This window comes from Bicyclus anynana, chromosome 17 (assembly GCF_947172395.1).
Source record: "Bicyclus anynana chromosome 17, ilBicAnyn1.1, whole genome shotgun sequence".
NCBI classification, from domain to species: Eukaryota; Metazoa; Arthropoda; class Insecta; order Lepidoptera; family Nymphalidae; genus Bicyclus; species Bicyclus anynana.
Genome location: NC_069099.1, coordinates 12339618 through 12362614, shown reverse-complemented (window position 1 = coordinate 12362614; position 22997 = coordinate 12339618). Strand labels below are relative to the sequence as shown.

Below are 22997 nucleotides of genomic sequence, written 5' to 3'. Positions count from 1 at the left end.
ATAGATTGTAAGGACAGCCACTACCCCTAAATGACGATCATGACCACTCTGTCACAAATTTAGAAACAGAGAAGAAGACTAATATCTTTTAGAATACGTCTGTTCAGAAACATCTGGTTTAGCTGTACATATAATAAAACTTGTAAAATTCCCAGCAGCGCTTCAGTTGACACCGGTTAGGCAGGCGACCCTTTATTTAAATATCCGGGTAATATATTTAGCTAGGAACATTTCCCATTTCTGGTTACCAAATAAACTGTTAAGGTTGTTCAAGGTCGCAGTTTTAACCTCGTTTGGGTAAAATCCATTAAAAACGCGTACTAATTTAATTAATTACTGTGCTGTAGTAACCCAATTTTTTACCGCCGGAAGCTGTATCGAGTTTTTTAAGTATAGTGTAGATTGGTTGTGGAGATTATAAAAATATAAGTATTTACTTGAATTTCCTGCTTTATAACTATATATTTTAGGCGAAACTAGGTTATACACTTTAAGGCTGCTCTTTTTAATACATATAAATAAAATTGAAGTGTGATTTCAAGATAACTAAGTAAGTGCTTATTGCCAAGCGAACAGCAATGCGCAGGCCAAGTTCGAGTAATAGTTATTTACACGATACTAAAACACAATCATACTTTTTTTTTAATTTTCGTCTGTCTGTTTGTCCGGACTAATCTTTAGAAAGCCTGAACCGATTCAAACGGGACTTACTGGTAGATAGAGGAGGTTACTGAGCAATATATTATAAGATACTTTTTATCCCGAAAAAAAAAAAACATTTTTTCACGGGATTTATGCAAATTTGTATTTTACGCAAACGAAGTTGCGAGCGTCCGCTAGTTATTAAGTGAAATCGGTTATTAAGTAAGTCTGGTTTCGGGAATTCCATTTTGTATATTAATTTAACTTTTAATTATTTATAAAACTTTGTATCAAGTTAACCAACTGCTCTGTTTACTTAAAAGTCAACAAGCTAAAATTCAACTCAACATCATATATTGTCATTTCAAAAATACACAAATCTTGGTTAAGGCAATATTATTTCAAGTTGATCAAATTTAAATTTAATATATCCGCATTCAAAATGCAAACGTATCGTTAAAAAAAAGAAAATGAAAACGTAACAGAGTGGTATCGGAAGCGACAGAGATACGCCGATAGCGCGTGTCGGGGTTTTGTACCTGTCCATTTCAAAAGCCTTTTGCTCGTGAAAGGATTTGGCCGTGTTCCGACTAATAAACCGAAGTGGCGTTTTCATATGCAAATAGGATTATATTTAAAATATATTCTAAACAAAATACGCGTTACTCTAAGCCGATTAAATCATAAAGTTTTAGGATCCAAAGACAGTTCTTTCCCGTGGTCCTTTCAGAACTTTAACTACGTCACTGGCTTGGCACCGCTTTTAAAGTGGTCAGAAGGTAGCACATAGGATGTTATTTTTCGCTTTTTATTTTATTTGCGTGATTTTGAAGTCGTTTATTTTTTTTCTTGTTAAAAGTATTTTATTAGTAAAAGATTTTTTACATTGTTTATTCAATTCCGTATAATGAACCACGTTTAAGAAATTAAATATCACGTGCCTCAAACGGTGAAGGAAAAACATCGTGAGGAAACCTGCATACCTGAGAATTTTCTTAATTCTCTACGTGTGAAGTCTGCATTGGGCCAGCGTGGTGGACTAAGACCTAAGCCATTCATTCAAGCATTCTGAGAGGAGACTCGTGCTCAACAGTGAGTCGAATATGGGTTGTTTTTTAGGTACTGGTAACTAGGGTTGGTCGTGACTTCGTCCAGGTGTAAATCGATTATTTTTAAATATTTACAATGCTAATTTCTTAATTGTAGAAAATTAAAGTAGTTAATATATTTCCTAATCTCGTTTAATCATGTAATTATAGTGAGAAAATTATAAATTTGTTTAAAAAAATGGTCAAGTTCGTGGCAAAACACGCATAACTTCGAGTAGTTAGTCACGCAGAGAAAATCTTCTAACCGTAAACCAAGTTGATTAAAATTAATTTTCCCGCTTTTCTTTTTCCATGACGTTTTTCCATAACAAATGAAGGATTTATATATTTTATACCATTATATTTTATACATTGTATTGTTACGTTTTCTAGCGGTGTATGAAAATATGAATTTTACTTATCTTTAAATCTTTAGAACAATTAAAAAACAACACAATAAAAAAAAACAGCTTCCATAAAATAACCGTCATATAAATTCTAGCTTAAGCACTAAACATAAGTTCTACAGCGGTACCCTAAAAATATTTCAGAGTAACATAATTAAAGAAATATAAAATTTGTTAAACTAAGTTTATAAACCTAATAAGCTAGGCGCCTTTAGAATTAACGGACAAGCGCGTTGGATAGGTTCTCCCCGCTTTGCCGTACTAAAAAGTTGCTATTTCCTTGAGAGCAGTTTTTAAATGAATTTTCTGACCCACTTTTAAAATTAGAAAAAGAACCTACTTTAAAATGTTCAACGTCCCACACGAGACTTGTTTTATACTTTCTATAGTCCCAAGACTATTTGTGAGTTGGAATTAAACTGAACTCGATCACTTTTGGTACTAATTTTATTGGTGTTCGACCAATTTTGACTATAATTGGACTTGGCAATCTTAAATTTGGGTCACCAGTTCGAGATTTGTATAATTTTAGAAAAAAAAATAGAAAGAAATAATTAAAAAGACAGAAAACAATTATATTCCTTAAAATATTTTTTGTATTTAAAATGTGTAAATGAAATGCGAATAAATGTTATTGAATAAAGCTACAATGGAAATAAGAAATGGTTGGTAAATTGATAGTAAAACAAACGTAAAACTTAGGTAAATTTCATTTAAAGGATTCAATTAAAAAATGTAACTTTGCCGTAAAAATTAGATAATTATTTTCTAAGCTTTATAAATAACAGTAATAAAGTCTGTCTTGGCTTTATGACCCGAGATTATTTATGTCTTAATTACCGGTAAGATCGCACCGGAAATGACCCAGCCTAGTCTCACCCTTGAGTTGGGGTTGTTACTCAGTGATGTTATCATATTATAACTCAATCTCAAAATACCTTTATTAATTGTTCATTTTTTTTCAAAACAAAATCATTTATTGCAAGTAGTCCTGGTTTACATTAATTAGAATATAATTTGTTAATTATTTAATAACGATTATAACATGGTAAGTAAATAATAATGTACAATTCTTTACGTTAAATAAAACAATATCAGTATTTATTACATAGATAAAAAAAGGAAATATAAATTTTTATTTCATTGTAATTAATTTTGTATCATTGTGAAATATTTGTTAACGTTTTGTTTTTCAAAACAAAAAATAAAAAATACATAATGTGAATTAAAAAGATAAGGTGATAAGTAAAGCCGAAAAGTAAAATCTCGGGGGGGAGGGGAAATAGGGGGCGCTTTGGGCAGATGAGTCCATAACAAAGTCAACCAGCGGTTAATTTTTTTATCACGCATAACTGCCTCACTGGTCCGTTGGTTGGTGTTATAGCTATTTAATAAATGTATTATGAATTTTGAAAGGAGCCAAAGACATTTAGAAAGCTATTTTACCTCATTCTTTTTCGTTTTCTTCGAAAGCCTTTGTTTGATACCCATATTATAGAGAAGCATAAATAAAATTAGTCATATGTGGGAGTTCATCATAAAAGACTTTTTATAACGTCACTTAACTAAATATACATTGTAGTTCAATATACAAGGATACTTGCTGTTGCTAGTTTTGACTTAAACAGACAATAAAGTTAAAATTTAAATTAAAAGTTGAAAAAAAAAATGCAATGTTGACCGAATTATTCGGCTCCGTACAAAATTTTCACTATATTTAAGCAAGTCGAATACGTGAAAGTTATGTAAGTTCCATACTGTCTGTGCCAGCTTGCAGCTTCAATATTCATTTTGTCCAATTTAACATGTCTACCTTTATAGGTGTGACCAATTTTAAAATGGAAATCCTGCCAAAATGTTCCCAAAAACCTGGAAAGTAAATTCTTTTTCAGGTCATTTAAAATTAGAAATCTCGGCTTTTTCTATCAATTTTTACTATATAAATAAACAATTGATATAATTTTTCAAATAAGATGTATTATAAATACCACCTACTTATACCTGACAAAAATCCCTCCGTATGTTTTCACTCCGAAACTAGAACATCTAAAGGCGTGGTTAAGTCTAAAACCCGCATTAATTAACTAATTAGAATTACTATTGTCATCATCATTAGGCTTATTCACTATTTGACGTATGCTAGTTGACTTATTTGAAATTGAGATTATATGTAACAAATGTCATCCTCACTCACTGGTGGATATTACACAATAGGTAAATGACATTTTGTCATCGATCTATTAAAAAGTGAATGCACAATTAGCGACCAAAAAACGTTCCCACTCAATTCAAGTAGTCGCATTTGCAAATTCAACCTTAAACTCAATCCTTAAGGTTAAATTTGCTCTGAGTGTGGGATTTCATTGAATATTGGACTATATTTGAAGGCATTAGGTATAATTTTCTTTACTAATAATTCTAAACCTGTCAAAGCAAAATTGGCCAGTTTTTAAGTGAACTTTTCTACATGATTGTGCGTCCATTTATTATAAGAGGTGAATGCATTTTGTCAATTGATTTGGAGTTTATTTTATTAAGGTTGATAAAAAAGACCAAAATAGTGAATAGTCCAGAAGGAGTATTGATGATAGTAACTTTAAAAGTTATATAAAAATTGCCAGTCAACATACCCAAAAGTATGAATAGATTTTATTTAAGTTTAGGCAAGCCAACAATTTCCCTCAGTTAGGCGCGTCTGAAACTTTCTACATTTATTAAAAAGTTGTTCCATCAAGCCGGGCCTTGGCCACTTTTACTCCAAATGACCGACGTCTATACTGTTATAGTACACAATTTAGTTTAAAATTGTGCTATAAAATTATAAGAGTAACTTTCGTTTTAGCAGGCGACAGTGTTATTTTAACTGAGAGTGCAAATGTGGAGTTTTGGAGTTGAAGTTGAGGTATTATAAGTGAGTCTATTTGAATATATGGAAGTATACATATAGTTTTAATGGGTGTAATTCAGATTCTATTATTTCCACTGAAAGGTCATATTCTTTAACCTCCAACGCAAAAATTCAATTCAGTTTCTTTTTTTGTATTAAAGGTGACTTATGTGCGAGTGATCTTAGACATGATTGATGAAAATCAGTGGAGTCGTTTAAAAGTTGTGGGTGTGAAAGTGGGGAAGAATAACCGAATGTTTACAAATACTTGTATACTCAAGTGGGGTCTAAAATGAAAGCGCACTGAAAGAGAATATTGATGACTTGATCGAGAGTGTAAATAATAATTTCATTTGACCTTCGTGGTTTTTTCAAAAATTTAAATTTTATGTTATTTAGTGACTAGTGGAAATTAGAACATGTACCGAGTTTTTTTTTATTCTTTACAACTTAGCCCTTGACTGCAATCTCACCTGATGGTAAGTGATGATGCAATCTAAGAACCCAGAACCTCCGTCTTGTAAATACACCGCGCATACCACTGCGCCACGGAGGCCGTCAAAAACCGAAAACAATAAGTTTCTTCCGAATGCTATAAGTCTTAAGCGAGACGCAAAGCTTAGACGAAAGTGTAATGGAAATCCCTTTGAATCCAAGTATCATATTTACAGACAACATAAAAGAGAACAACTGTATTAGAATATCTAAATCAATAAACAGTAAAGTAAACAAGCGATAATCTTTGTAAGGAAATAAATACGGTTATACTCATAGCAACACCTTGAACTTCAAATATCTCTTATTTGAAGAATATCGATATACAAGTTAAAAAAATATCGAACTATAATTGCGTTAATAAAGTTCAAAAACTATGAACGTGTTGTAAAGTTGGTAATGAAGAAAGTTTAACCACTTTATAATGTTTTCACTTTCCACAAACTAGCGATTAAGTTAGCCAGTGACTGCCTATTATGGGAAGTTTGCATGGAAACCATCGAACAATATTCAACGTCCGTGTTTAAATTACTTTGTTGTCTAGTTTATTTGCTAAGCGGCGATTACTCGACGCTACGCCGTGATTATTGGAACGTTGGCCGTTGGCCAAGAGGCATGGTGCCAATGTGAACCTGTTGAATTACCCATATTTTGCGTCTAGATAGCAGTTATGGTGAAATGATTTGTATGATTCTATGAATACCTGGCAGTATATAGGCCAATAGAATATAGCAGATTGCTCCGTATCAATTAATATCAGTCACTTTAGATGTTACAAATATTTTATCATCAAAATGTGTAACACTAGATTACAATGAGGAACTTAAGGTAACTTATCCTAATACTCGTAACTATACAAATCATGCCTACGTAGAATGGTGGCAAGAATACTGGCAACATTTCCTCGCTGGACAGCCAGGCTGATCCTTTGCGCAAAATATGAGCTAGCCCTTCTGACTGGTGACAACCAATCGAGGTTATTTGCCGCGGTGAAATTATTCGGAGAAATTTATTGACCCATGGCAAAAGGAACAAAATATGTAACTCTCAGTCATCTTTGTGCCATTTACTAGTTTTAGCTTTTGCTGCTGCGGCTTTCGGTCTTGATTCTGTCTCCCTGACATGACACAGAACCACTTGGTACTTATGGCAAAATCAATTGTATATTATCCACATATGATACCATAATATAACATTTTAATGATTTGATGATTTAGTCATAACGACAAAAAAATCGACATTTCAGATATTTATGTATCACTTACTTGTACGTGGTATGGCGCCACTTTCTCTTCTCCCTTGATCTCGACGTTGATGTGAAGTCTGATAGCGCCTGATACCGCGGATTTGTCTGTCCTCTTCTCTAAGTTGTACCATACATCCATTTCTCCAGAAAGTGTTCGTACCTGCGCCATAATTTATATTACTTAAATTTGTATATTGTATGTAATTATCAGAGCAGCCTACACATTTTTTTTCATAGAAAGAATTGGGGTGTATCTATACTAATATTATAGAACTGAAGAGTTTGTTTGTTTATTTGTTTGATTGAACGCGCTAATCTCGGGAAGTACTGGGCCGATTTGAAAAAATCTTGCAGTATTAGATAGCGCATTGTCGAAGAAGGCTATAGGCTATATATTATCTCCGTATTCCTACGGGAATGGGAACCACGCGGGTGAAACCGTGCGGCGTCAGCTAGTATGATATATAATATATCATTTAATTTTTATATATCTAGATGTATTTATTTATAATTAACATATACATATAATTAATCAAATTAAAATAAATTTCAGTATATTAAATTTAAATTTAATATATAACATTTAATTATGTATCATATCAGAAGTATATAATTAAAACATAATGTTGGATTTCTAAAGATGATTCAAACGGAAATCCATTTCAAGTTAAATATAACCGGATTACATTATTAAAACGTCCAAACTCTCGTCGAAGTATTAAAGGACGACTATTTACCTCAATGATTGTTTGACCCAAGAAATCGTCAGATTCCCTCGTCAACTTTTGCCGAAGTTTGGATTTCAAGTCGTTGTCTTCGTCCCAAACTCGCACTTTTATCCTATCTGACGAGTTGTGGCATTCGCTGAAAGGAAAATGACAGTTTTAAAAGATTCCAAAGCAAAGGGGAATGCCCACCGACCTATACAACGTCGACCCTGGGAACCCTGTATACCCCTGTATAAAAGTGTATGGAGATGATAATATGATGACTTAATAAAAGTATGTTTCTCAAAGAAAAATACATTTTTTTACTACTCTTGTAGGGCAAAATGTTCGCTGGTGTACCAAAGCGACGAAGTAACATTTGATGCTGTATTACTTTTTTAAATTATTAGTATTTTTTTTATAATTGTGTGAGTTATGGGATCTCAGCGTCGTCACCGGCGGTTTGGGCGAGCGCAGAAGCATCGCCTGATGGGGCCCGAATGCAAAAGCAGAGTAGATGGGCGAAACGACTCTCTAAAGGCGTCTCCTCTCTATTTTATCTGTTACCAACAAGCTTAACAAACAGGAAAAACGAGCAATTAAACCAATCATAAGTCTTCAAAAAAATATCGTAAAACTTAAGCTGTATGATCAACGATCTTAGCTTATCCCCGTTGTGGACAAGTTGAAGATGAATTAAAAATTTCGTAAAACGTTGTAGCAAACTTTTTTTTTTATAGAGTGACAATTGTTTATTAAAGTAGAATTATTAATATTTTAATTTTTTTTAAAGATAAGTAAATTGCCGAGTGGTTAGGGTAGGCCTGGGCCGGGGATGTGCGTTCCCTTTTTTGCTAAAGATATTTTATTGATATCGTTAACAAAAGATAGGAAACTTACTTCAAAGTCTCTACTTACAAGTAAAATTTCTCGTTCCAAATGGGATTCAGTTCTTGGGGCATTGTTCTTGTTCTCTTCTTCACTTTGCTTACTTGGACGGTTACGTACGGATCCGAGGTTCCACTCTTATCCTTTGCTATCAGCCCTTGAGCGCAGATAACTGTCATTGGGGAAATACTTACTTTAGAAGTAATAAAAGTAATATGAACAATGAGCATAAAAAATTTCCACATAAGTAAAATTTTAGTAACTCTTCCGTATTTTGTACTTTATTATATACTTGAATTTTACGAAGGAGTAAAATTTTTAATAATAATCGTAATTACAGCTACAGGCTCAAGCCTTTATTGGCATAGCAAAACAAGTATCAATAGGCGGACGCTTTTACACACTGCAGATGTGATTAAATTTTACGCAAATTAATAAAGTTAGTTTAATATTCTGCTGCATTAATATCATCAATTAGTAATGAGATGAGTTTAGCAATATTATATCACAGTACACATCCTACATAATTAACTTACCTTACTTACCAATATCACATTTGGTTTACTTAAGCGTAGATCAGATGTTTGTCGATGAATTTCCTGCAGTACCGATTCGGGTTTAGAGGACGATCAAATCTACCAAAGTTCTCGACTCTAAAACAACTTGAACTTAGCGACTACATTCGCAACTTCTAATGAAAACTTGATCAAGATAATAAATATCAAAGTAAAATATTATGCACGGGGATGATATCTAATTATTGTGGAATTTTCACGAATCGAAAGTTTTTCAGAAGAGATAGACAGAAAGAAGAGGAGATAGATAGATTTTTCATAAGGTTCTGGTAAACATGTCACGCATGCTTTCTTTTCGCTAAATTTAGATGCATTCATCTAATTTGGTATAACTCTACAAGGGGTCGGAAGTTCTAGTGTTCTTTTAAACAAAAAAAATAGATATGCTAAATCGCCAACGATATTTGGTCGCTCAACAGTGTTTGGTCTCGGGTCTGTAACGGTAACAAACTTTTATCAAATCGTGTGATATTCATGCAAACGTGTGGATAAATATCATAGCAGATGTGCTGCCGGTTTGTGGTTTGCAGTCATCGTAAATGTGATGTTTTAATGTTAAATAAAAAATATATGTACAGTAGTGTGTGCATCTCTTGTTGTAGTATATCATTGTGAGTGTCAGATTCGTGGAATTTCCTTGTGTTAATGATTAAGAAAGCTACGTTTTTGTTAAGAGAAGTGAGTAGAGGCGGTGCACTAACGACCGTGAATGGGCTGGGTTAGTAGGTAGGTAAAGTAAGGTTGCATAGAGCTTTGATATTTGCTGAAATTGTTCGTTTTCCAATTACTCGATGGTAATTTTTTTTTATAATTTTAGCAGATATCAAACAAGTGGTATAGAGAAATTAGGCGAAGTCATTTCTAATAGAGTCAAATTTGCGAGCGTGCGGTCCGTAGCCGCAAAAGACCAACGCAAACCTGTGATGGCGATTTTGCAGGACCATTTGGAAGTCCCTTCTATAGTGATTTGCTCGGCCTGTTCGAGGCTGTCTATGTGAGTGTCGGGATCGACGTTAAAAGTCCGCCTGGCCGCCACATGAAATGAAAGACACGAATCAATTTAGTGTCGTGTTTGTGCTGTGTTTCTGTGGAGGGCCTGACTGGTGTCTCTGGAGGCTTGGGCGATCTGATCTGCAAATAAAAGGGTTATCCACGACACATTTCCGAACCTGTGATAGCGATCTTGGCGCTCCATTTCGAGGTGCCATCGAGGACGGATTGCTTCACGGTGCTCATGTGTGCTGCATGTCCCTCAGTTTCGATGCTGAAGACTTGTCTGTTACATATACATTAGTGTCAAAAACAAACGTATCTAAAGATCCCTCATGTTCATTATCCATTATGTTAATTTGTTTCTAGTAGTATCTAAATCGTATAGTACTCCGAATCCCATAAATGTCTGCATTCGATGTGGGAATGCCACTGTCATGTAATGAAAGCCATTGTAGCACGAGTGATTTTTGTGCAGTGAGACGAAGCTGGATTGCACAATAAGCATCACGAGTGCTACAATGGCTAATTACGTGCAGTATAAAATATTTTTTCTACGACCATGATAAAAGAAATAAAAGAATCAAAAAATTATAAGGAAGCCTAAATTTTTGTAGCTAACGCCGAGGTATTATTTAAAAATTACAGAAAAAAAAATTGTTGTACGGTTTCCCCGTTTGGTAATAAACATTACCAAACGACCTGTAGGAGTTAATAGCTTTGCGATAGGGTTTGAGCTTTTATATTGAGTAGATTACGAAATGGGAGTAGAAAAAGTACTATATTACACATTTGTGTTATTACATACAGTTTTAATACTAATGTTTAAAAGTTTTGATTTGAGTAACGTTGCTAAATTCTGTATTATGTACCTGATCAGTTCAAAGATTTCCGGCATATCTCGTTCGCGCTGCTTCATCCTTTCTTTCATAGCGGTGATTATTGAATTAGCTTTGTCTTCTGCGCCGTGTTTGGAAGACTTTTCGGCCGCCCCTGCGAAACACACTGCTCAGGCGGTGCCAATACTGTTCGTGGTTACTGCGGGTTGCGCCGAGTGGCCACCCCGCCCTGCAGTCAGGCCTGCCACGACCACTCACAGGACACAACCTAACCAGATTCCAACTTGGAACCAAACTTTTTCGAACTTGAACGTTCGTCGGATCTGATAAGGTCGATGACCTTGAGCGGCGCCAGCCGAAGCAAACCTGAGCACGATGCCTTTTAATGAAATAATATCTCAAAGCTATTTTCACGTTACTTTATTTGTGTTTCCATTTAAGTTTGTGCATTATCGAAGTTATCAATAATTCACAAAACTAATTTCAAAGAAATAGCTTTAAGATCAACATTAAGAGATAGTTTAGTTAGGTATTCCACTTGCGTAACATTTGTAAAAGTATATGATGTTCGAACAAAATTAACTTTTGTTCGAATCGTTTTGAACATTGAAGAGAATTTACAGTTAGTCAATAAGATACATTTTCCAAGAGATACAGAGTTAAAACATAAGGCTATAAGAGTAACAGAAACACAAACGCGGAAGTCTATAAATCAAAACACGTAAGAAGGAAACTAAGACCACATATAATATCGAAGTGGACAGATATTGGATAGCGTGCACACATCGCTAGCAGGCACATTTTTAATTTTAGTTTATTTAGGGGCGCTTGTGTTCTTGAAGCTTTTAAGGGTTTTTTTTAACAGAGCGTGTTAGAAAGTGTGGAATATAAGGTAGACACAGACATGTTTAACATTGACATTATTTAATGACAAATTTCGGCACTGGGCGGGGCAACCCGTGAAGAGAAAAATGAGACCGATATCCCTATCTACGTGATTAGGTGTCTACATTTTGAAAACATCAATTTTATTATTAATTAAACTACAATTAAACGCTTAAGTAATTTAAGATACGAAATATAAAGAACAATAACATAATAATAATAAAGAAATAGTAAAGAACAAAACAAACTTAAAACATACAATTAATTAAAATATGAAACCTAATATATAATTTATAAACTATAAACTAAAACTAATCTTAAATAATAAAACAAAAAACACATAACTTAGTTTTGTTGATGCTTTTAAAATGTAGACAAATATGGCATTGACGTGCAGTCGACAATATATTTGCAATTCGATAATAACCGAGAATTATAAAACGCGACACCGACTGCCCGCCTACATGATTGTGCAAATATGAGTCTAATCAATTAATAGAAATTGTAATTTTGAAAAAGATATGTAGATATTAAACTTTATACCGATAGCCATGCACCGATTAAAGCGAAATGGATAATTTTGTTAGGGAAGGTGTTCATGCCTTATTATATGAGGTCACACGTAAACACAGTGAAAAAACAAGATTTAGAGGAAAAAATATATACCTTTTGTTATAAGACTATGGATTTTGGTAACATGAAGATTTTGAATAGTCCACTTTTAGAACAGTCACTTGAAATTGATGCCTAATCTATACCGATATTTAATATTTTAGGGATACCTACTGATTGCAATGGACGATCATGCAAGATTCATGCAAGTCCTAAAAAAAATAAGTCTACAACAACAGTTTCAGATATTGGTTCAATATTTAATTATAAAACACATGTGAATATTACCTTATCAACAGATGTCATCTATATTGATAATGCTATCGAGAATTGAACTATGTTCTTGGAGTAGCAAAGACCGTTACATCGTAATAATATTCTAATTCGAAATAAATGTAAAAAAGACAAGTTATTTGACTTACAATTTACTGATGTATATACACAAAACATCTAACTCATATCCAGAGATACAATTTGTGGAAAGAAGGACAAAAACTTGGGAAGTAGAATGACCTGTTAAGTGTCATCCAAAGTGTTCAAGTTTGTAAGAGTCCGTACCGGAATATTCTTTGAACGTAGACCACTTATACTCGTATATTATGTAAAAAATATGTCACGTATTTTATATTATACTACTAAAAACTTGACGCGTGTTTCTGTACTTTGCATAATAACTGTTCGATATTTATAAAATTATAAAAAGTGTTATAGTATTAAGTTTTTTTCTCTTCTGTGGTAAATAAAATAAAAGCGAAATTACGAAATATTGAAAATCGCTTGACATACAAACTTGAAATATGGCAGAAAGGTAATTTCTAGTTAGTAGACGCTAAAAACGAAATTTGCGAGAAGGCCGGATTAAGGAGGTCGCGGATCATATAGCGGCCGTATTAAGGGCGAGTGAATTCGCCGGTTTTCGAGTAGTTATGTTAATAATGTATACTCGTTTAAAAAGTGTTTAACTTTTTTTCTTGAAAATAAACACGACTGCCTTCAGCGTCGTTGTGCAACAAAGATCTTGTCTGAGATTTGACCCACTACGAGTGCATCTTGACACTACTTCAACTTAATAAGGAGAACGGCGCTTTGCCGCTGCCAGAAAAGTAGAAAACATCGGAAGCATAAGTTTTAACGTATCTTTATGATGTAACGATCTTTGTATTAAGGTCGTGACCATGAGTACGTTTACTGTTTTGAATAGTTAAAATAATTGTCATGGTATTTGTGATAATAATAGATCAAAATAAAAAAATACGCCTTTAAAATATGCGGTTCCATGATGGTTATGAAAGCATTAATTGCCGTTTCATATAATGCTTAATACCGATTCTATAATTATCACGATTCATTTGATAATTGGTAATAAATAGTGAAAGAATTTTTATAGTACTTTTAAAGTTATTACTTTATCTAATTATTAAAGGTACTTTATGTAATTATTATCAATTTCAGCGTATTTATTTATTAAGGTATTTATGTATTTACTAATTTAGGTTAAAAAACCAATTACCAAATGGTTTGTTTTTTTTTAAATTAGCATAATCCAAAACTTACTCTGAAGACAATCGGCATTGAGCAAATCTTTGCATTTTTCATGGCATTTGACACCACACTCAGTGCACCTAACTCCTTGCCTTGCAATACCCCAAAGCAAGCCTTCGCACTCGTAACAATACGTAGGAGACGTTGCTGTCCATAACACAAAGTTGTGAGGCGTTGTTGATGAAATCGGATAGATCAAAGCTTGTAAGGTCTTCTTGTAAACGTGCATTTTCTGTAACACACTTAATGGCTTAGTGCTAAAGTGATTGATTATTTAGTAATTAGTTTATATATAATAATCCCCGTTGTTATTGCAGTCTGTAAAGCTATAATTAATGATTAAACGAACTTACCTGTAAGTGAAGTTCTATCATAATTATATGAGCGCCGAGTCCGAAGAGATTAGTAGCAGATATTACACATGTAGTTACGCATAGACGTCACCACTCATCACTTAGTTGAGAAAAAAGTATTTTACCCTCTCCCTTTTGTGTCGTCCACTTGTTGGTTGGACGGTTGTCGCCAGTCATTTAGTTTAGAGTAAGATATTCTTGACTCATTGATGTATTTCCGTGACACCTGGGGCATATACTCGTATATCACTGGGAGGGCGGGATACTAATCTCTTCGGACTCGGCGCTCATATAATTATGATAGAACTTCACTTACAGGTAAGTTCGTTTAATCATTAATTATATTCGCGCCTCGTCCTCGAGATTAGTAGCAGATATTACACATGTAGACTTTGAGAGTATTGCGGAAATAACATCAATGAACAATCTGTAAATATAATTTCATTATTCTATTATTAAATTATATTATCCATATCTACTTGAGATTTTAATAACAAAGATTTCTCTTCTTCTTGCTCTTAAGAGCTTGTCTGTCTTAGCCCTATGGGACAAGTTTACCATTCTAGGATAATTAAAATTAATTCGAATCATAAATGGACATTAATTATGTTTATAATAGCTATGTTAGCTAGTTGTAAGTATTTTTATATTAGGTAAAAAAGTATGCCTTACTTCACTTGAATTTATGTAATTGAGTGATCATTGTTATAATATTTTTTTTTTATTATTATTATTAGTTCACCTAAAGTAGTATCATTATTATCAGTATGATCTTTCTTTGATAAAATTTAGCGAACGTTGTGGAAATCCTACTCCAGCCTGCCGTTTTACGGATCTTATCTAGGCTAACACCGAGCTACGTGCCGCGACGTGGCCTGTCTCATGTTGTGACCACTGAACCGCTCGAGTTGACCCCACACTCACCGAGTGTTTCCATCCCTCTGGTTCATGAGGTTTCCTAATTCTAATGAATAGATCATCATACTTCCTTGATGTTGAGGTGTGTTCTAGATAACAGTATGGTAGTGGCTGGACATACGGCTATTTCTACAAAGAAATGTAAATTAATAATGGGTTGTTGAAACCCAGGTTTTTGGAGTCTTAGTTACGTCGGGAATATTAATTGTGCCGAGATAGGTTTTGAATATTACATTTACCTTTACCTTGGACATAACGAATAAAGTAATAGTTTTGTTTGTAAGATAATCTAAGGTTATTTCTTCATTGGGGTGCTATGTACCTACTCAGTTTATCTGAAACTAGATTGGCAGGCAACAACATATTTGGGTTCTTGGCGGTTTTAATCGACAAAACGTAGGAACTTTAAGAAGTTTTTGCGACATCATTAAATAGGCCTAGGCTCAGTTTCCGTGAAAAAACAAATTTATACCTAATTACCAATTCTGTGGGTACAGATGCATCTTAAATATTAATCAATTTAGTTTGACAGAAATACCACCATTTCTTCTTTAAATAAACGTCGCAACATTATTTCAAGAAGTGATTCTAGTGTGCATCACGTCTTCTTAAGTCTTCTTCTCGAATAATTCAGATTTGTATACGACAAGAGTTGGACTGAGACATTAACCCCTGGCCTTTAGGTGAAAATCTTACCACGGAGGTACCACGGCTGAGTAAGCCAATAGGGTACAACCATGATGCTCGTGCCTTGTCTGTAAATATTCAAAAAGCAGTAATGCGTTGAGATCATAATTTAAACTGTAAATGTATAGGTTCATTTGAAAGCGTCTGGATTCCTGTGCCCAGGATAAGTGTGTCACATTTGTTGTTTATGCGACTTCCAAATGTTATTTATTTATGACTAGCTCCTACATATTTTAAATTACACAAAAATACAGACAGACATCATGGATATCAAACAATTACATGCCCACTGTACTTATATTATATTAATTAAAGAAGATTAAAGATAAATCAATTCACACACTATTACTTTCACGAAAGTACATCAGGTGCAGGATCCAATTAGTCGTAGAAAAAAAAGACCACATTTTGCTACCGCATCAAAGGACTTGTCTCGGTAAGAGACTTACAATTTGAAGGCGTGCAAATTTATAATAAATTATCTGCGTATGCGAAGAATGCCAAATCCAAATCGTTAATCACATTTAAAACGAAACTAAGAAAATATATACAGTGGTAATTACCACTAACGCTTACACTGAGGTAATGCTTCCGTACCGCATCGGACGTGTCTGTAGGTAGAACGAAAAAACAAAGAAATGTTTATTTCGAGCTGATTGTAAAATAATTAATAAGATATATTTACGATTGTGAGAAGTATTTATATTATTTATAACAGTGAAATTTTGTAAATTCCTTAAGAGAAATGAAAATTCTTTGACTACAAGCCAATCAATATTTAGATGTCCGAATTTATGAGCGAGATCGTAAAAAGTAAAATCAGACAGTTGGATGATATATGTTCTACAGAATTCATAGTCTGCAATTATATTGCGGATAGATTTTATGTTAAAGGCGCAAATGAAAAAACGTTTGCCTTCGTACTTCTATATAATATATGTAATATTATCACGAGAAGTTTCGTGAGGTGAGGGTCCAGTATATAGATACCTCTCATTTTATTAGTGTATGCTACTGCCGTTGAATAGTCAACACGTAGCAAGCTTTGAAGAAGAATAGTCTTTAGAGCAACAAATGTAGCTATCAGCTCTTTATTCATTTATGTTCTATTTCAGTATTACACCGCGGTACACCTGCCGACCTATCTTCACATGCGGCCCCCATCCCGTCGTTGAGGCGTCAGAAAATATTTCTACTTTGTAGACATTAATTAATCTTTATTCAATGGACAGAATGTTCTATGTTATTATTAATCCACCAGTCGAAATCAGGTTGACTTGATTTAGGTGAATTCATAACGCTGTTAAAATCATCATGATTTTTCAAGTTGAGATATTTAGGTACATAATTCCATATTTTGAGAACATTTGGAGCTGCGTTTTAATTCGTAATTAATAATTTGTTGGTAAGATAATACGAAAATTGTGTGATCATCACTAAGTATTATTTTATTATTATAATTTTTTTTTTTTTTTGTCGAAATTTACTTTAACTTGAGTCTTATGAGTACTCTTTAGAGTACGCTTTTTACTTCGTTAATAATTAATTAAACCAAGTGATACTAATAGACTTTTAGTGAGATCGATATTAGCTTAAACATTCTGAACAGAAATAACCAAACAATAGTCAATCGTCTAAATAGACGGCGGACAAGACATCCTTGGAGCACAAAAACATAGCCACATCTTAGTAAAAACGAATAGGGCCGTGCTCCCATAAAAAAGGAATCTCAAATATTTCATGATTCTTTATGATTTTGATTAAAAAATATGCATCTTTTAAGTCAATTGTCGCCACTTGACGTGTTACAACTTTCAGTGTTGTTCTTAAATACTCTTATTTTAAATGATTCGTTTTAATAAACAAATTAGTATTTTATAATTCAAAGTATATCACTTCCACATGGTTTTGGTACCAGGAAGGTACTTGAAGCATATAGATTTATACAAAACATAGTGATTTATGTTTCATATATTGAGTAGGTTATTGATAGCCATTGCGCAATGAGGACGTTGGCCCAAGGTAAACATTTGGGATAGCTATCTTTACAACAGGATATGAAATGGTATTTCATAATGTTCTATCCAGGATGGAATAGTATTATCGTTTGTATTTAGGAGCGGCGACGTAGACACGCCGCCTGGTGACCCCGCGACGGCCTCCTCCAGGAGTGCGCGTGCGGTGGTCGCAGACAGTGCGTCAGCGGCGAGTTGCGGGCTCGCGGCTCATTGAGCGCCCGCGCGCCTTATGGTTTAAATTTTTTGAAGCTGGCACTTTATTATTGGTGTTTACTGTCTTGTTATCAGAATCTTATTCTCGTTTGAGCCTGGATTTGTTAACTGCTTTCATTAATGACCGCTTTAATTTCCAAATTTTGTAATGGAGAGCGTCTTTGTTAATATTAAATAAATGATTTGCAAGTTAGTTGCATACTTCTGGCCAATACTTGTCATTAATGTTCTTCTAAGGTTCTGTATCAGTTCAGGGACGTTTGTATTATGAGCAATTATAAATCTGCCGGAGTACTATGGCCTGGCTGAGGCTCACAGATGTAATTCAAGCTCTGAAGAGTGTTATTAGTCTGCCGTTCTGGTAGACAACTATCTGGCCCCAGTGCGGGAGTGTTTGAAATTTATCATAAATAGGTATGATATGTAAATTCGTAAACTTAATTACTTAAGTGCCTAAAAAGTGGACTTTAAGAAGCCCCTGACAAATTTTAGTAGTTTATGATGTTGTACATTATAACCGAGCTAGGTAAAAAGATTTGTCATATCTACGAGTATATTAGGTTACAGTCCCCAGTGGAAGGAACGGCAGCCGTACTTCCGTGCTTCGATACAGTCCCAACTGTTGTAGCTGTGCGGCTATTCAGGTTACTTTAATAATATATTATTTACGTTGATACGTAGGTAAGTACAGAAATGCGGGTAAATACCTGCTTCAGTTTCGTGGTGTAGAACACCAACGTCGTATAAATGCGTTGAACAGCCCCAATGACTGCTCCGGTTGCATTAATAATGTATTATTTACATAGATACGTAAGTATAAAAAAGCGAAAAAATACCTGCTTCAATTTCGTGGTGTAGAACATCAACGGCCTATTAATGCGTTGAACAGCCCCAATGACTGCTCTGGTTGCATTAATAATATACTATTTACGTAGATACGTAAGTATAGAAAAGCGGGTGGATACCTGCTCCAATTTCGTGGTGTAGAACACCAACGGCGTATTAATGCGTTGAACAGCCCCAATGACTGCTCTGGTTGCATTAATAATATACTTTTTACGTAGATACCTACGTATGTATAGATAAGCGGGTAGATACCTGCTTCAATTTCGCCGTGTAAAACGCCAACCGTCTATTAATGCGTTGAACAGCCCCAATGACTGTCCCGGGTGCATTAATAATGTATTATTTACGTAGATACGTAAGTACAATAAAACGGTGCTTCAATTTCGTCGTGTAGAACGTCCTCAGTTTCTTCTGAACTTGATACACTTTCACTTAAAACACTTTGTCGTTTGTGAATTTTTCGTATTTTAAATAAACTTTATTATAATAACACACACTGCGAAAGAACGCTTACAATGTATTGAGTGATTGAGCACTAAAATGCGAATGACTGGCGACAACCGTCCAACCAACAAGTGGACGACACAAAAGGGAGAGGGTAAAATACTTTTTTCTCAACTAAGTGATGAGTGGTGACGTCTATGCGTAACTACATGTGTAATATCTGCTACTAATCTCGAGGACGAGGCGCGAATATAATGACTTTTAAACATCTTAAAGGATTTTAAATAGTTTCTATGTAGGTACAATCTTTACTAACTATAGACTTACCAATTCTTCATCGTTTAGCGTAGCTCGATGTACCGCTGATGTCAAACCAGCGTTCCTCTTCGTAGCAGCCATTGTCTATTTGAAAATAATTTAAATATCAGCTCATTTTCTCGATTTATACCATTATTTACTACTTTTACTGTAACTTTTAAATTTTACTATTATTATCTATTTCATGTAGATTATTGAAACTCCGAGAAACTTTAATCTAATTTTCAATTCTTTTCAATGCTATAATAGTCTCAATAAATATACTACTCATGCTATATGTAAAAGCTGTTCTTTAAGCCTGTTGTCAATTTATTGTAGTCAAATTGAAAATTTATAGAAAAAAATAGTCCAGAAACCTGTTTTAAGTTCTTGCAATATTTAGAAGAGTATAATTAATAAAATATGTATGTATGCAATAAAAAGTAAATCGTGTGCAAGTTTTTTTATAGGAAATGACAGCACCAAAATTATTTTGTTTCTCCTATTCAACGAGGGGTTTGTATTATCTTATCAGCAACTAAATATCAGATTTTAAATGAAATATATTATAATAAGCTCGTGCATATTTTTATAGTACCTACCATCCTTGTTAATATACCTATATTGTAGATAGAACATTTGTCGATATGTTTAAATTGTAAAAAAATATAGCAAAACAGCTGTCTCATGCAAACGTGTAAGGCATCCAATTCTGAAGATAGGAGATAAAATTACAAAAAAATTAATATCATATCAAAAGCGGTAACATCAAATGTTAATAGATTTCCATGCATAGAATAGAAAGTGTTATTGGGAGAGAAATACCTTGAGAACCTGCGGGTCCATGGTTAGGGGTAAAATGCAATGAGATTATTAATTTAGATCAGGAATTTTCAGTGGCAGTTTTTGGTTCCGCTACACAATAGTAAGATTTCAGGTGACCCCTAAGTTCAATATATACTGCAGGTAGAGTGGTGTTGAGAGGCCGTCTAAAATTAGGTAGGTAAAGATCACCTACATAAATAGCATTAGAAATTAGAAGGGAGACACATAAATTACAGGTAACATAATACATCAAAGAAGAAAGAAGGGTTTATATAGACTGCTTCAAAGTCTTTAAAAATCATGAAGTTCAAACAATACACGAAGAGATCTTGAATATTTAGATGAGTTAAACTATCATATATTTTATATCTATACAAGAATAATATAAAGTAATAAATGAATTTTAAAATTGAAAAGATCTCAACGTATTATGTTTAACAGGTAAAATGTAGAAATATCCCGTTGAGAAGAAAACATTTATTACGCGCCTAATGTTACTAAGCATCAGGAAGCGTACGTCGATGCGAGCTGTAAACATTTACGACCAGTTTCAAATATCTACCTTTAAATAATTTACAAACATCGTCAATAGACTTTTTTAATGTATATGACCAATATTCCCATTCTTGTCCAACCAGTCGGAAAGGACTGTAATGAAGTGGGTACGACAATAATCCAACGAGCGTGGATCGAACCACCTCCGATCCCTTTACCGTTGAGCTATTGAGACTTTGTGACCTTGAGACTTTCAGTGAATATTTGTTTTGTAATGTAAGATAGTCAATTGAAACAGGTCAGAAAAATAAATATATCTATTAACTCCATTTTGATTTAGAATTGACACAGATTTTGAACAAAAAAATCAACTGTTACTTACAAGTTCAGACACCAGAGGAATGGATTTTCTCCTAGGTCGTATATCCGGCATACTGTCAATGTTGCTATAAAATGGATTATCTCCTGGGTGCCTAAAGAAACAAAATAGGGAATAAATTATAAATTTTATTTTGTATAAAAAAAAAAATTAAGACTGGTTTAAATTTATATAAGTCATACCCATTTCCTCGTCCGCCTTGTTCGTTGAACCCTCCGGTGCCATTCTAAAAAAAAAAACAAAAATAAAAACAATTAATAACAAAAATAAAAATAAATAAACACTAACATTTTTATTCATAACAAAAACATAGGTAAATATAACAATATTATAGATAAATCTGATATAATTTTCATACGAATTGATAATATTATCTTTTCTCAAACGGATGTACTCGTAATTGATTGTTTTTCTAAAATTAGAACTAATAAAAACGATTTAAAAAGATTAGAAACCATAATTATAATCAACGTTTAATAACTAAGTGTTAGTAAATGTATTTAAAACAATTATGTAATAAAATATGAAAATTATATCATCAAACAATTTATAATAACTACAACTAAATATTACAAATGGAGAATTAACACACTTACAACGAACTTATGTTAACAAATTATTTTATTATATTGTTATATATTGGGATGGTTTTGTTCTTGAATCTATATATTCATTACATGTATTGATTTAAAAGCAATGTTATTTCTGGCTAAATGATTAATAGGCGATGTGCTTAGACGGGAACTGATACAATGTCCCAAAATAATTCTTACATCTCCAAAGCTTTTTTAAATAACTGAGTTATGCTCTTATTCGTGACCTCTTCAGCTCGTCTTTTATAAATAATTTATCTAATATTTTTTCTAGGTTAACAATACACATTTAGTGCTTTCTAATTTTTTTTCAAGTGTCGAAAGCTATACGAATGAATGACCTAGGTAATTTTACATCTAGACTATAATGATTTATATATATTCATTGTTTAATATGAGTAATGTATATTCTGAGAGCGAGCACATTTTAGTAGGCTTAATATTTGCAATGTTTATTACTTCTGTCATCAGTTTTATAATAAAAGCAATGTTCATTACTTCTGATATCAGTTTTATAATAAATACGTATAAATATAAACGATTTCAATTATAGACACTAAAAGCACTTTTTTCATTGAGTAAATAGATTTTAATTTTCGAAACCATTTACTACATGCGTAAATATATCGTTATTAAAAGCATTATAATTTATGATCATGATGTTCGATCTTCTATATGAGTAAAACAAATAACTTCTCTTTATGATATGGTATGATATGACACGGCGAATGATTTTGTACCTTATTATATTCCAGGCTGTTTAATGAAATTATATTTAATGGGGATGTCATAAAATGATATATTATAATTTAATGCGAATTAGCGCTTGGCACTAATTCTAATTTAACACTAAGCCACTAACTTATCAATACTGATTACTTATTTCATTAGCATAATTTAAGTAAGATATACAAGTACTTTCAGCGATGTATATAATGTTGGGGATCCAATAGAACATAGGATTTCATAAAATTTCCAAATGTTCATCCGTGTAAATATTAGAAAGTCTTTAGTACCAATTACTGAAGTAAAACCTAATTATTGCCTCAAATGTATTCAGCGTCAGTAGTATAATTGTATAATATATAATAATAATACAAGTATTGCAAGTAGATTATTATATTAC

The 22997-nt window shown here is 33.2% G+C and overlaps 1 protein-coding gene across 6 annotated transcripts in view; it reads right to left on the bottom strand.

Annotated features, from left to right (window-relative positions):
- Positions 1-22997, bottom strand: part of LOC112046768 (protein unc-13 homolog B) — a 463016-nt gene that overhangs the window by 42343 nt on the left and 397676 nt on the right. For 3 of the 6 annotated variants that reach the window (XM_052886522.1, XM_052886521.1, XM_052886519.1), the window contains 9 exons: positions 21461-21504; positions 21282-21372; positions 19610-19684; positions 13816-14035; positions 10798-10930; positions 10105-10211; positions 8391-8532; positions 7503-7629; positions 6785-6925 (listed from right to left, as the gene is read on the bottom strand). In XM_052886522.1, coding sequence (XP_052742482.1) covers positions 6785-6925; positions 7503-7629; positions 8391-8532; positions 10105-10211; positions 10798-10930; positions 13816-14035; positions 19610-19684; positions 21282-21372; positions 21461-21504 — 1080 coding nt within the window. Of the gene's footprint in view, positions 1-6784; positions 6926-7502; positions 7630-8390; positions 8533-9853; positions 9961-10104; positions 10212-10797; positions 10931-13815; positions 14036-19609; positions 19685-21281; positions 21373-21460; positions 21505-22997 lie in introns of all 6 variants that reach the window. The other 3 variants (XM_024083548.2, XM_052886520.1, XM_024083547.2) reach the window with 3 other exon arrangements.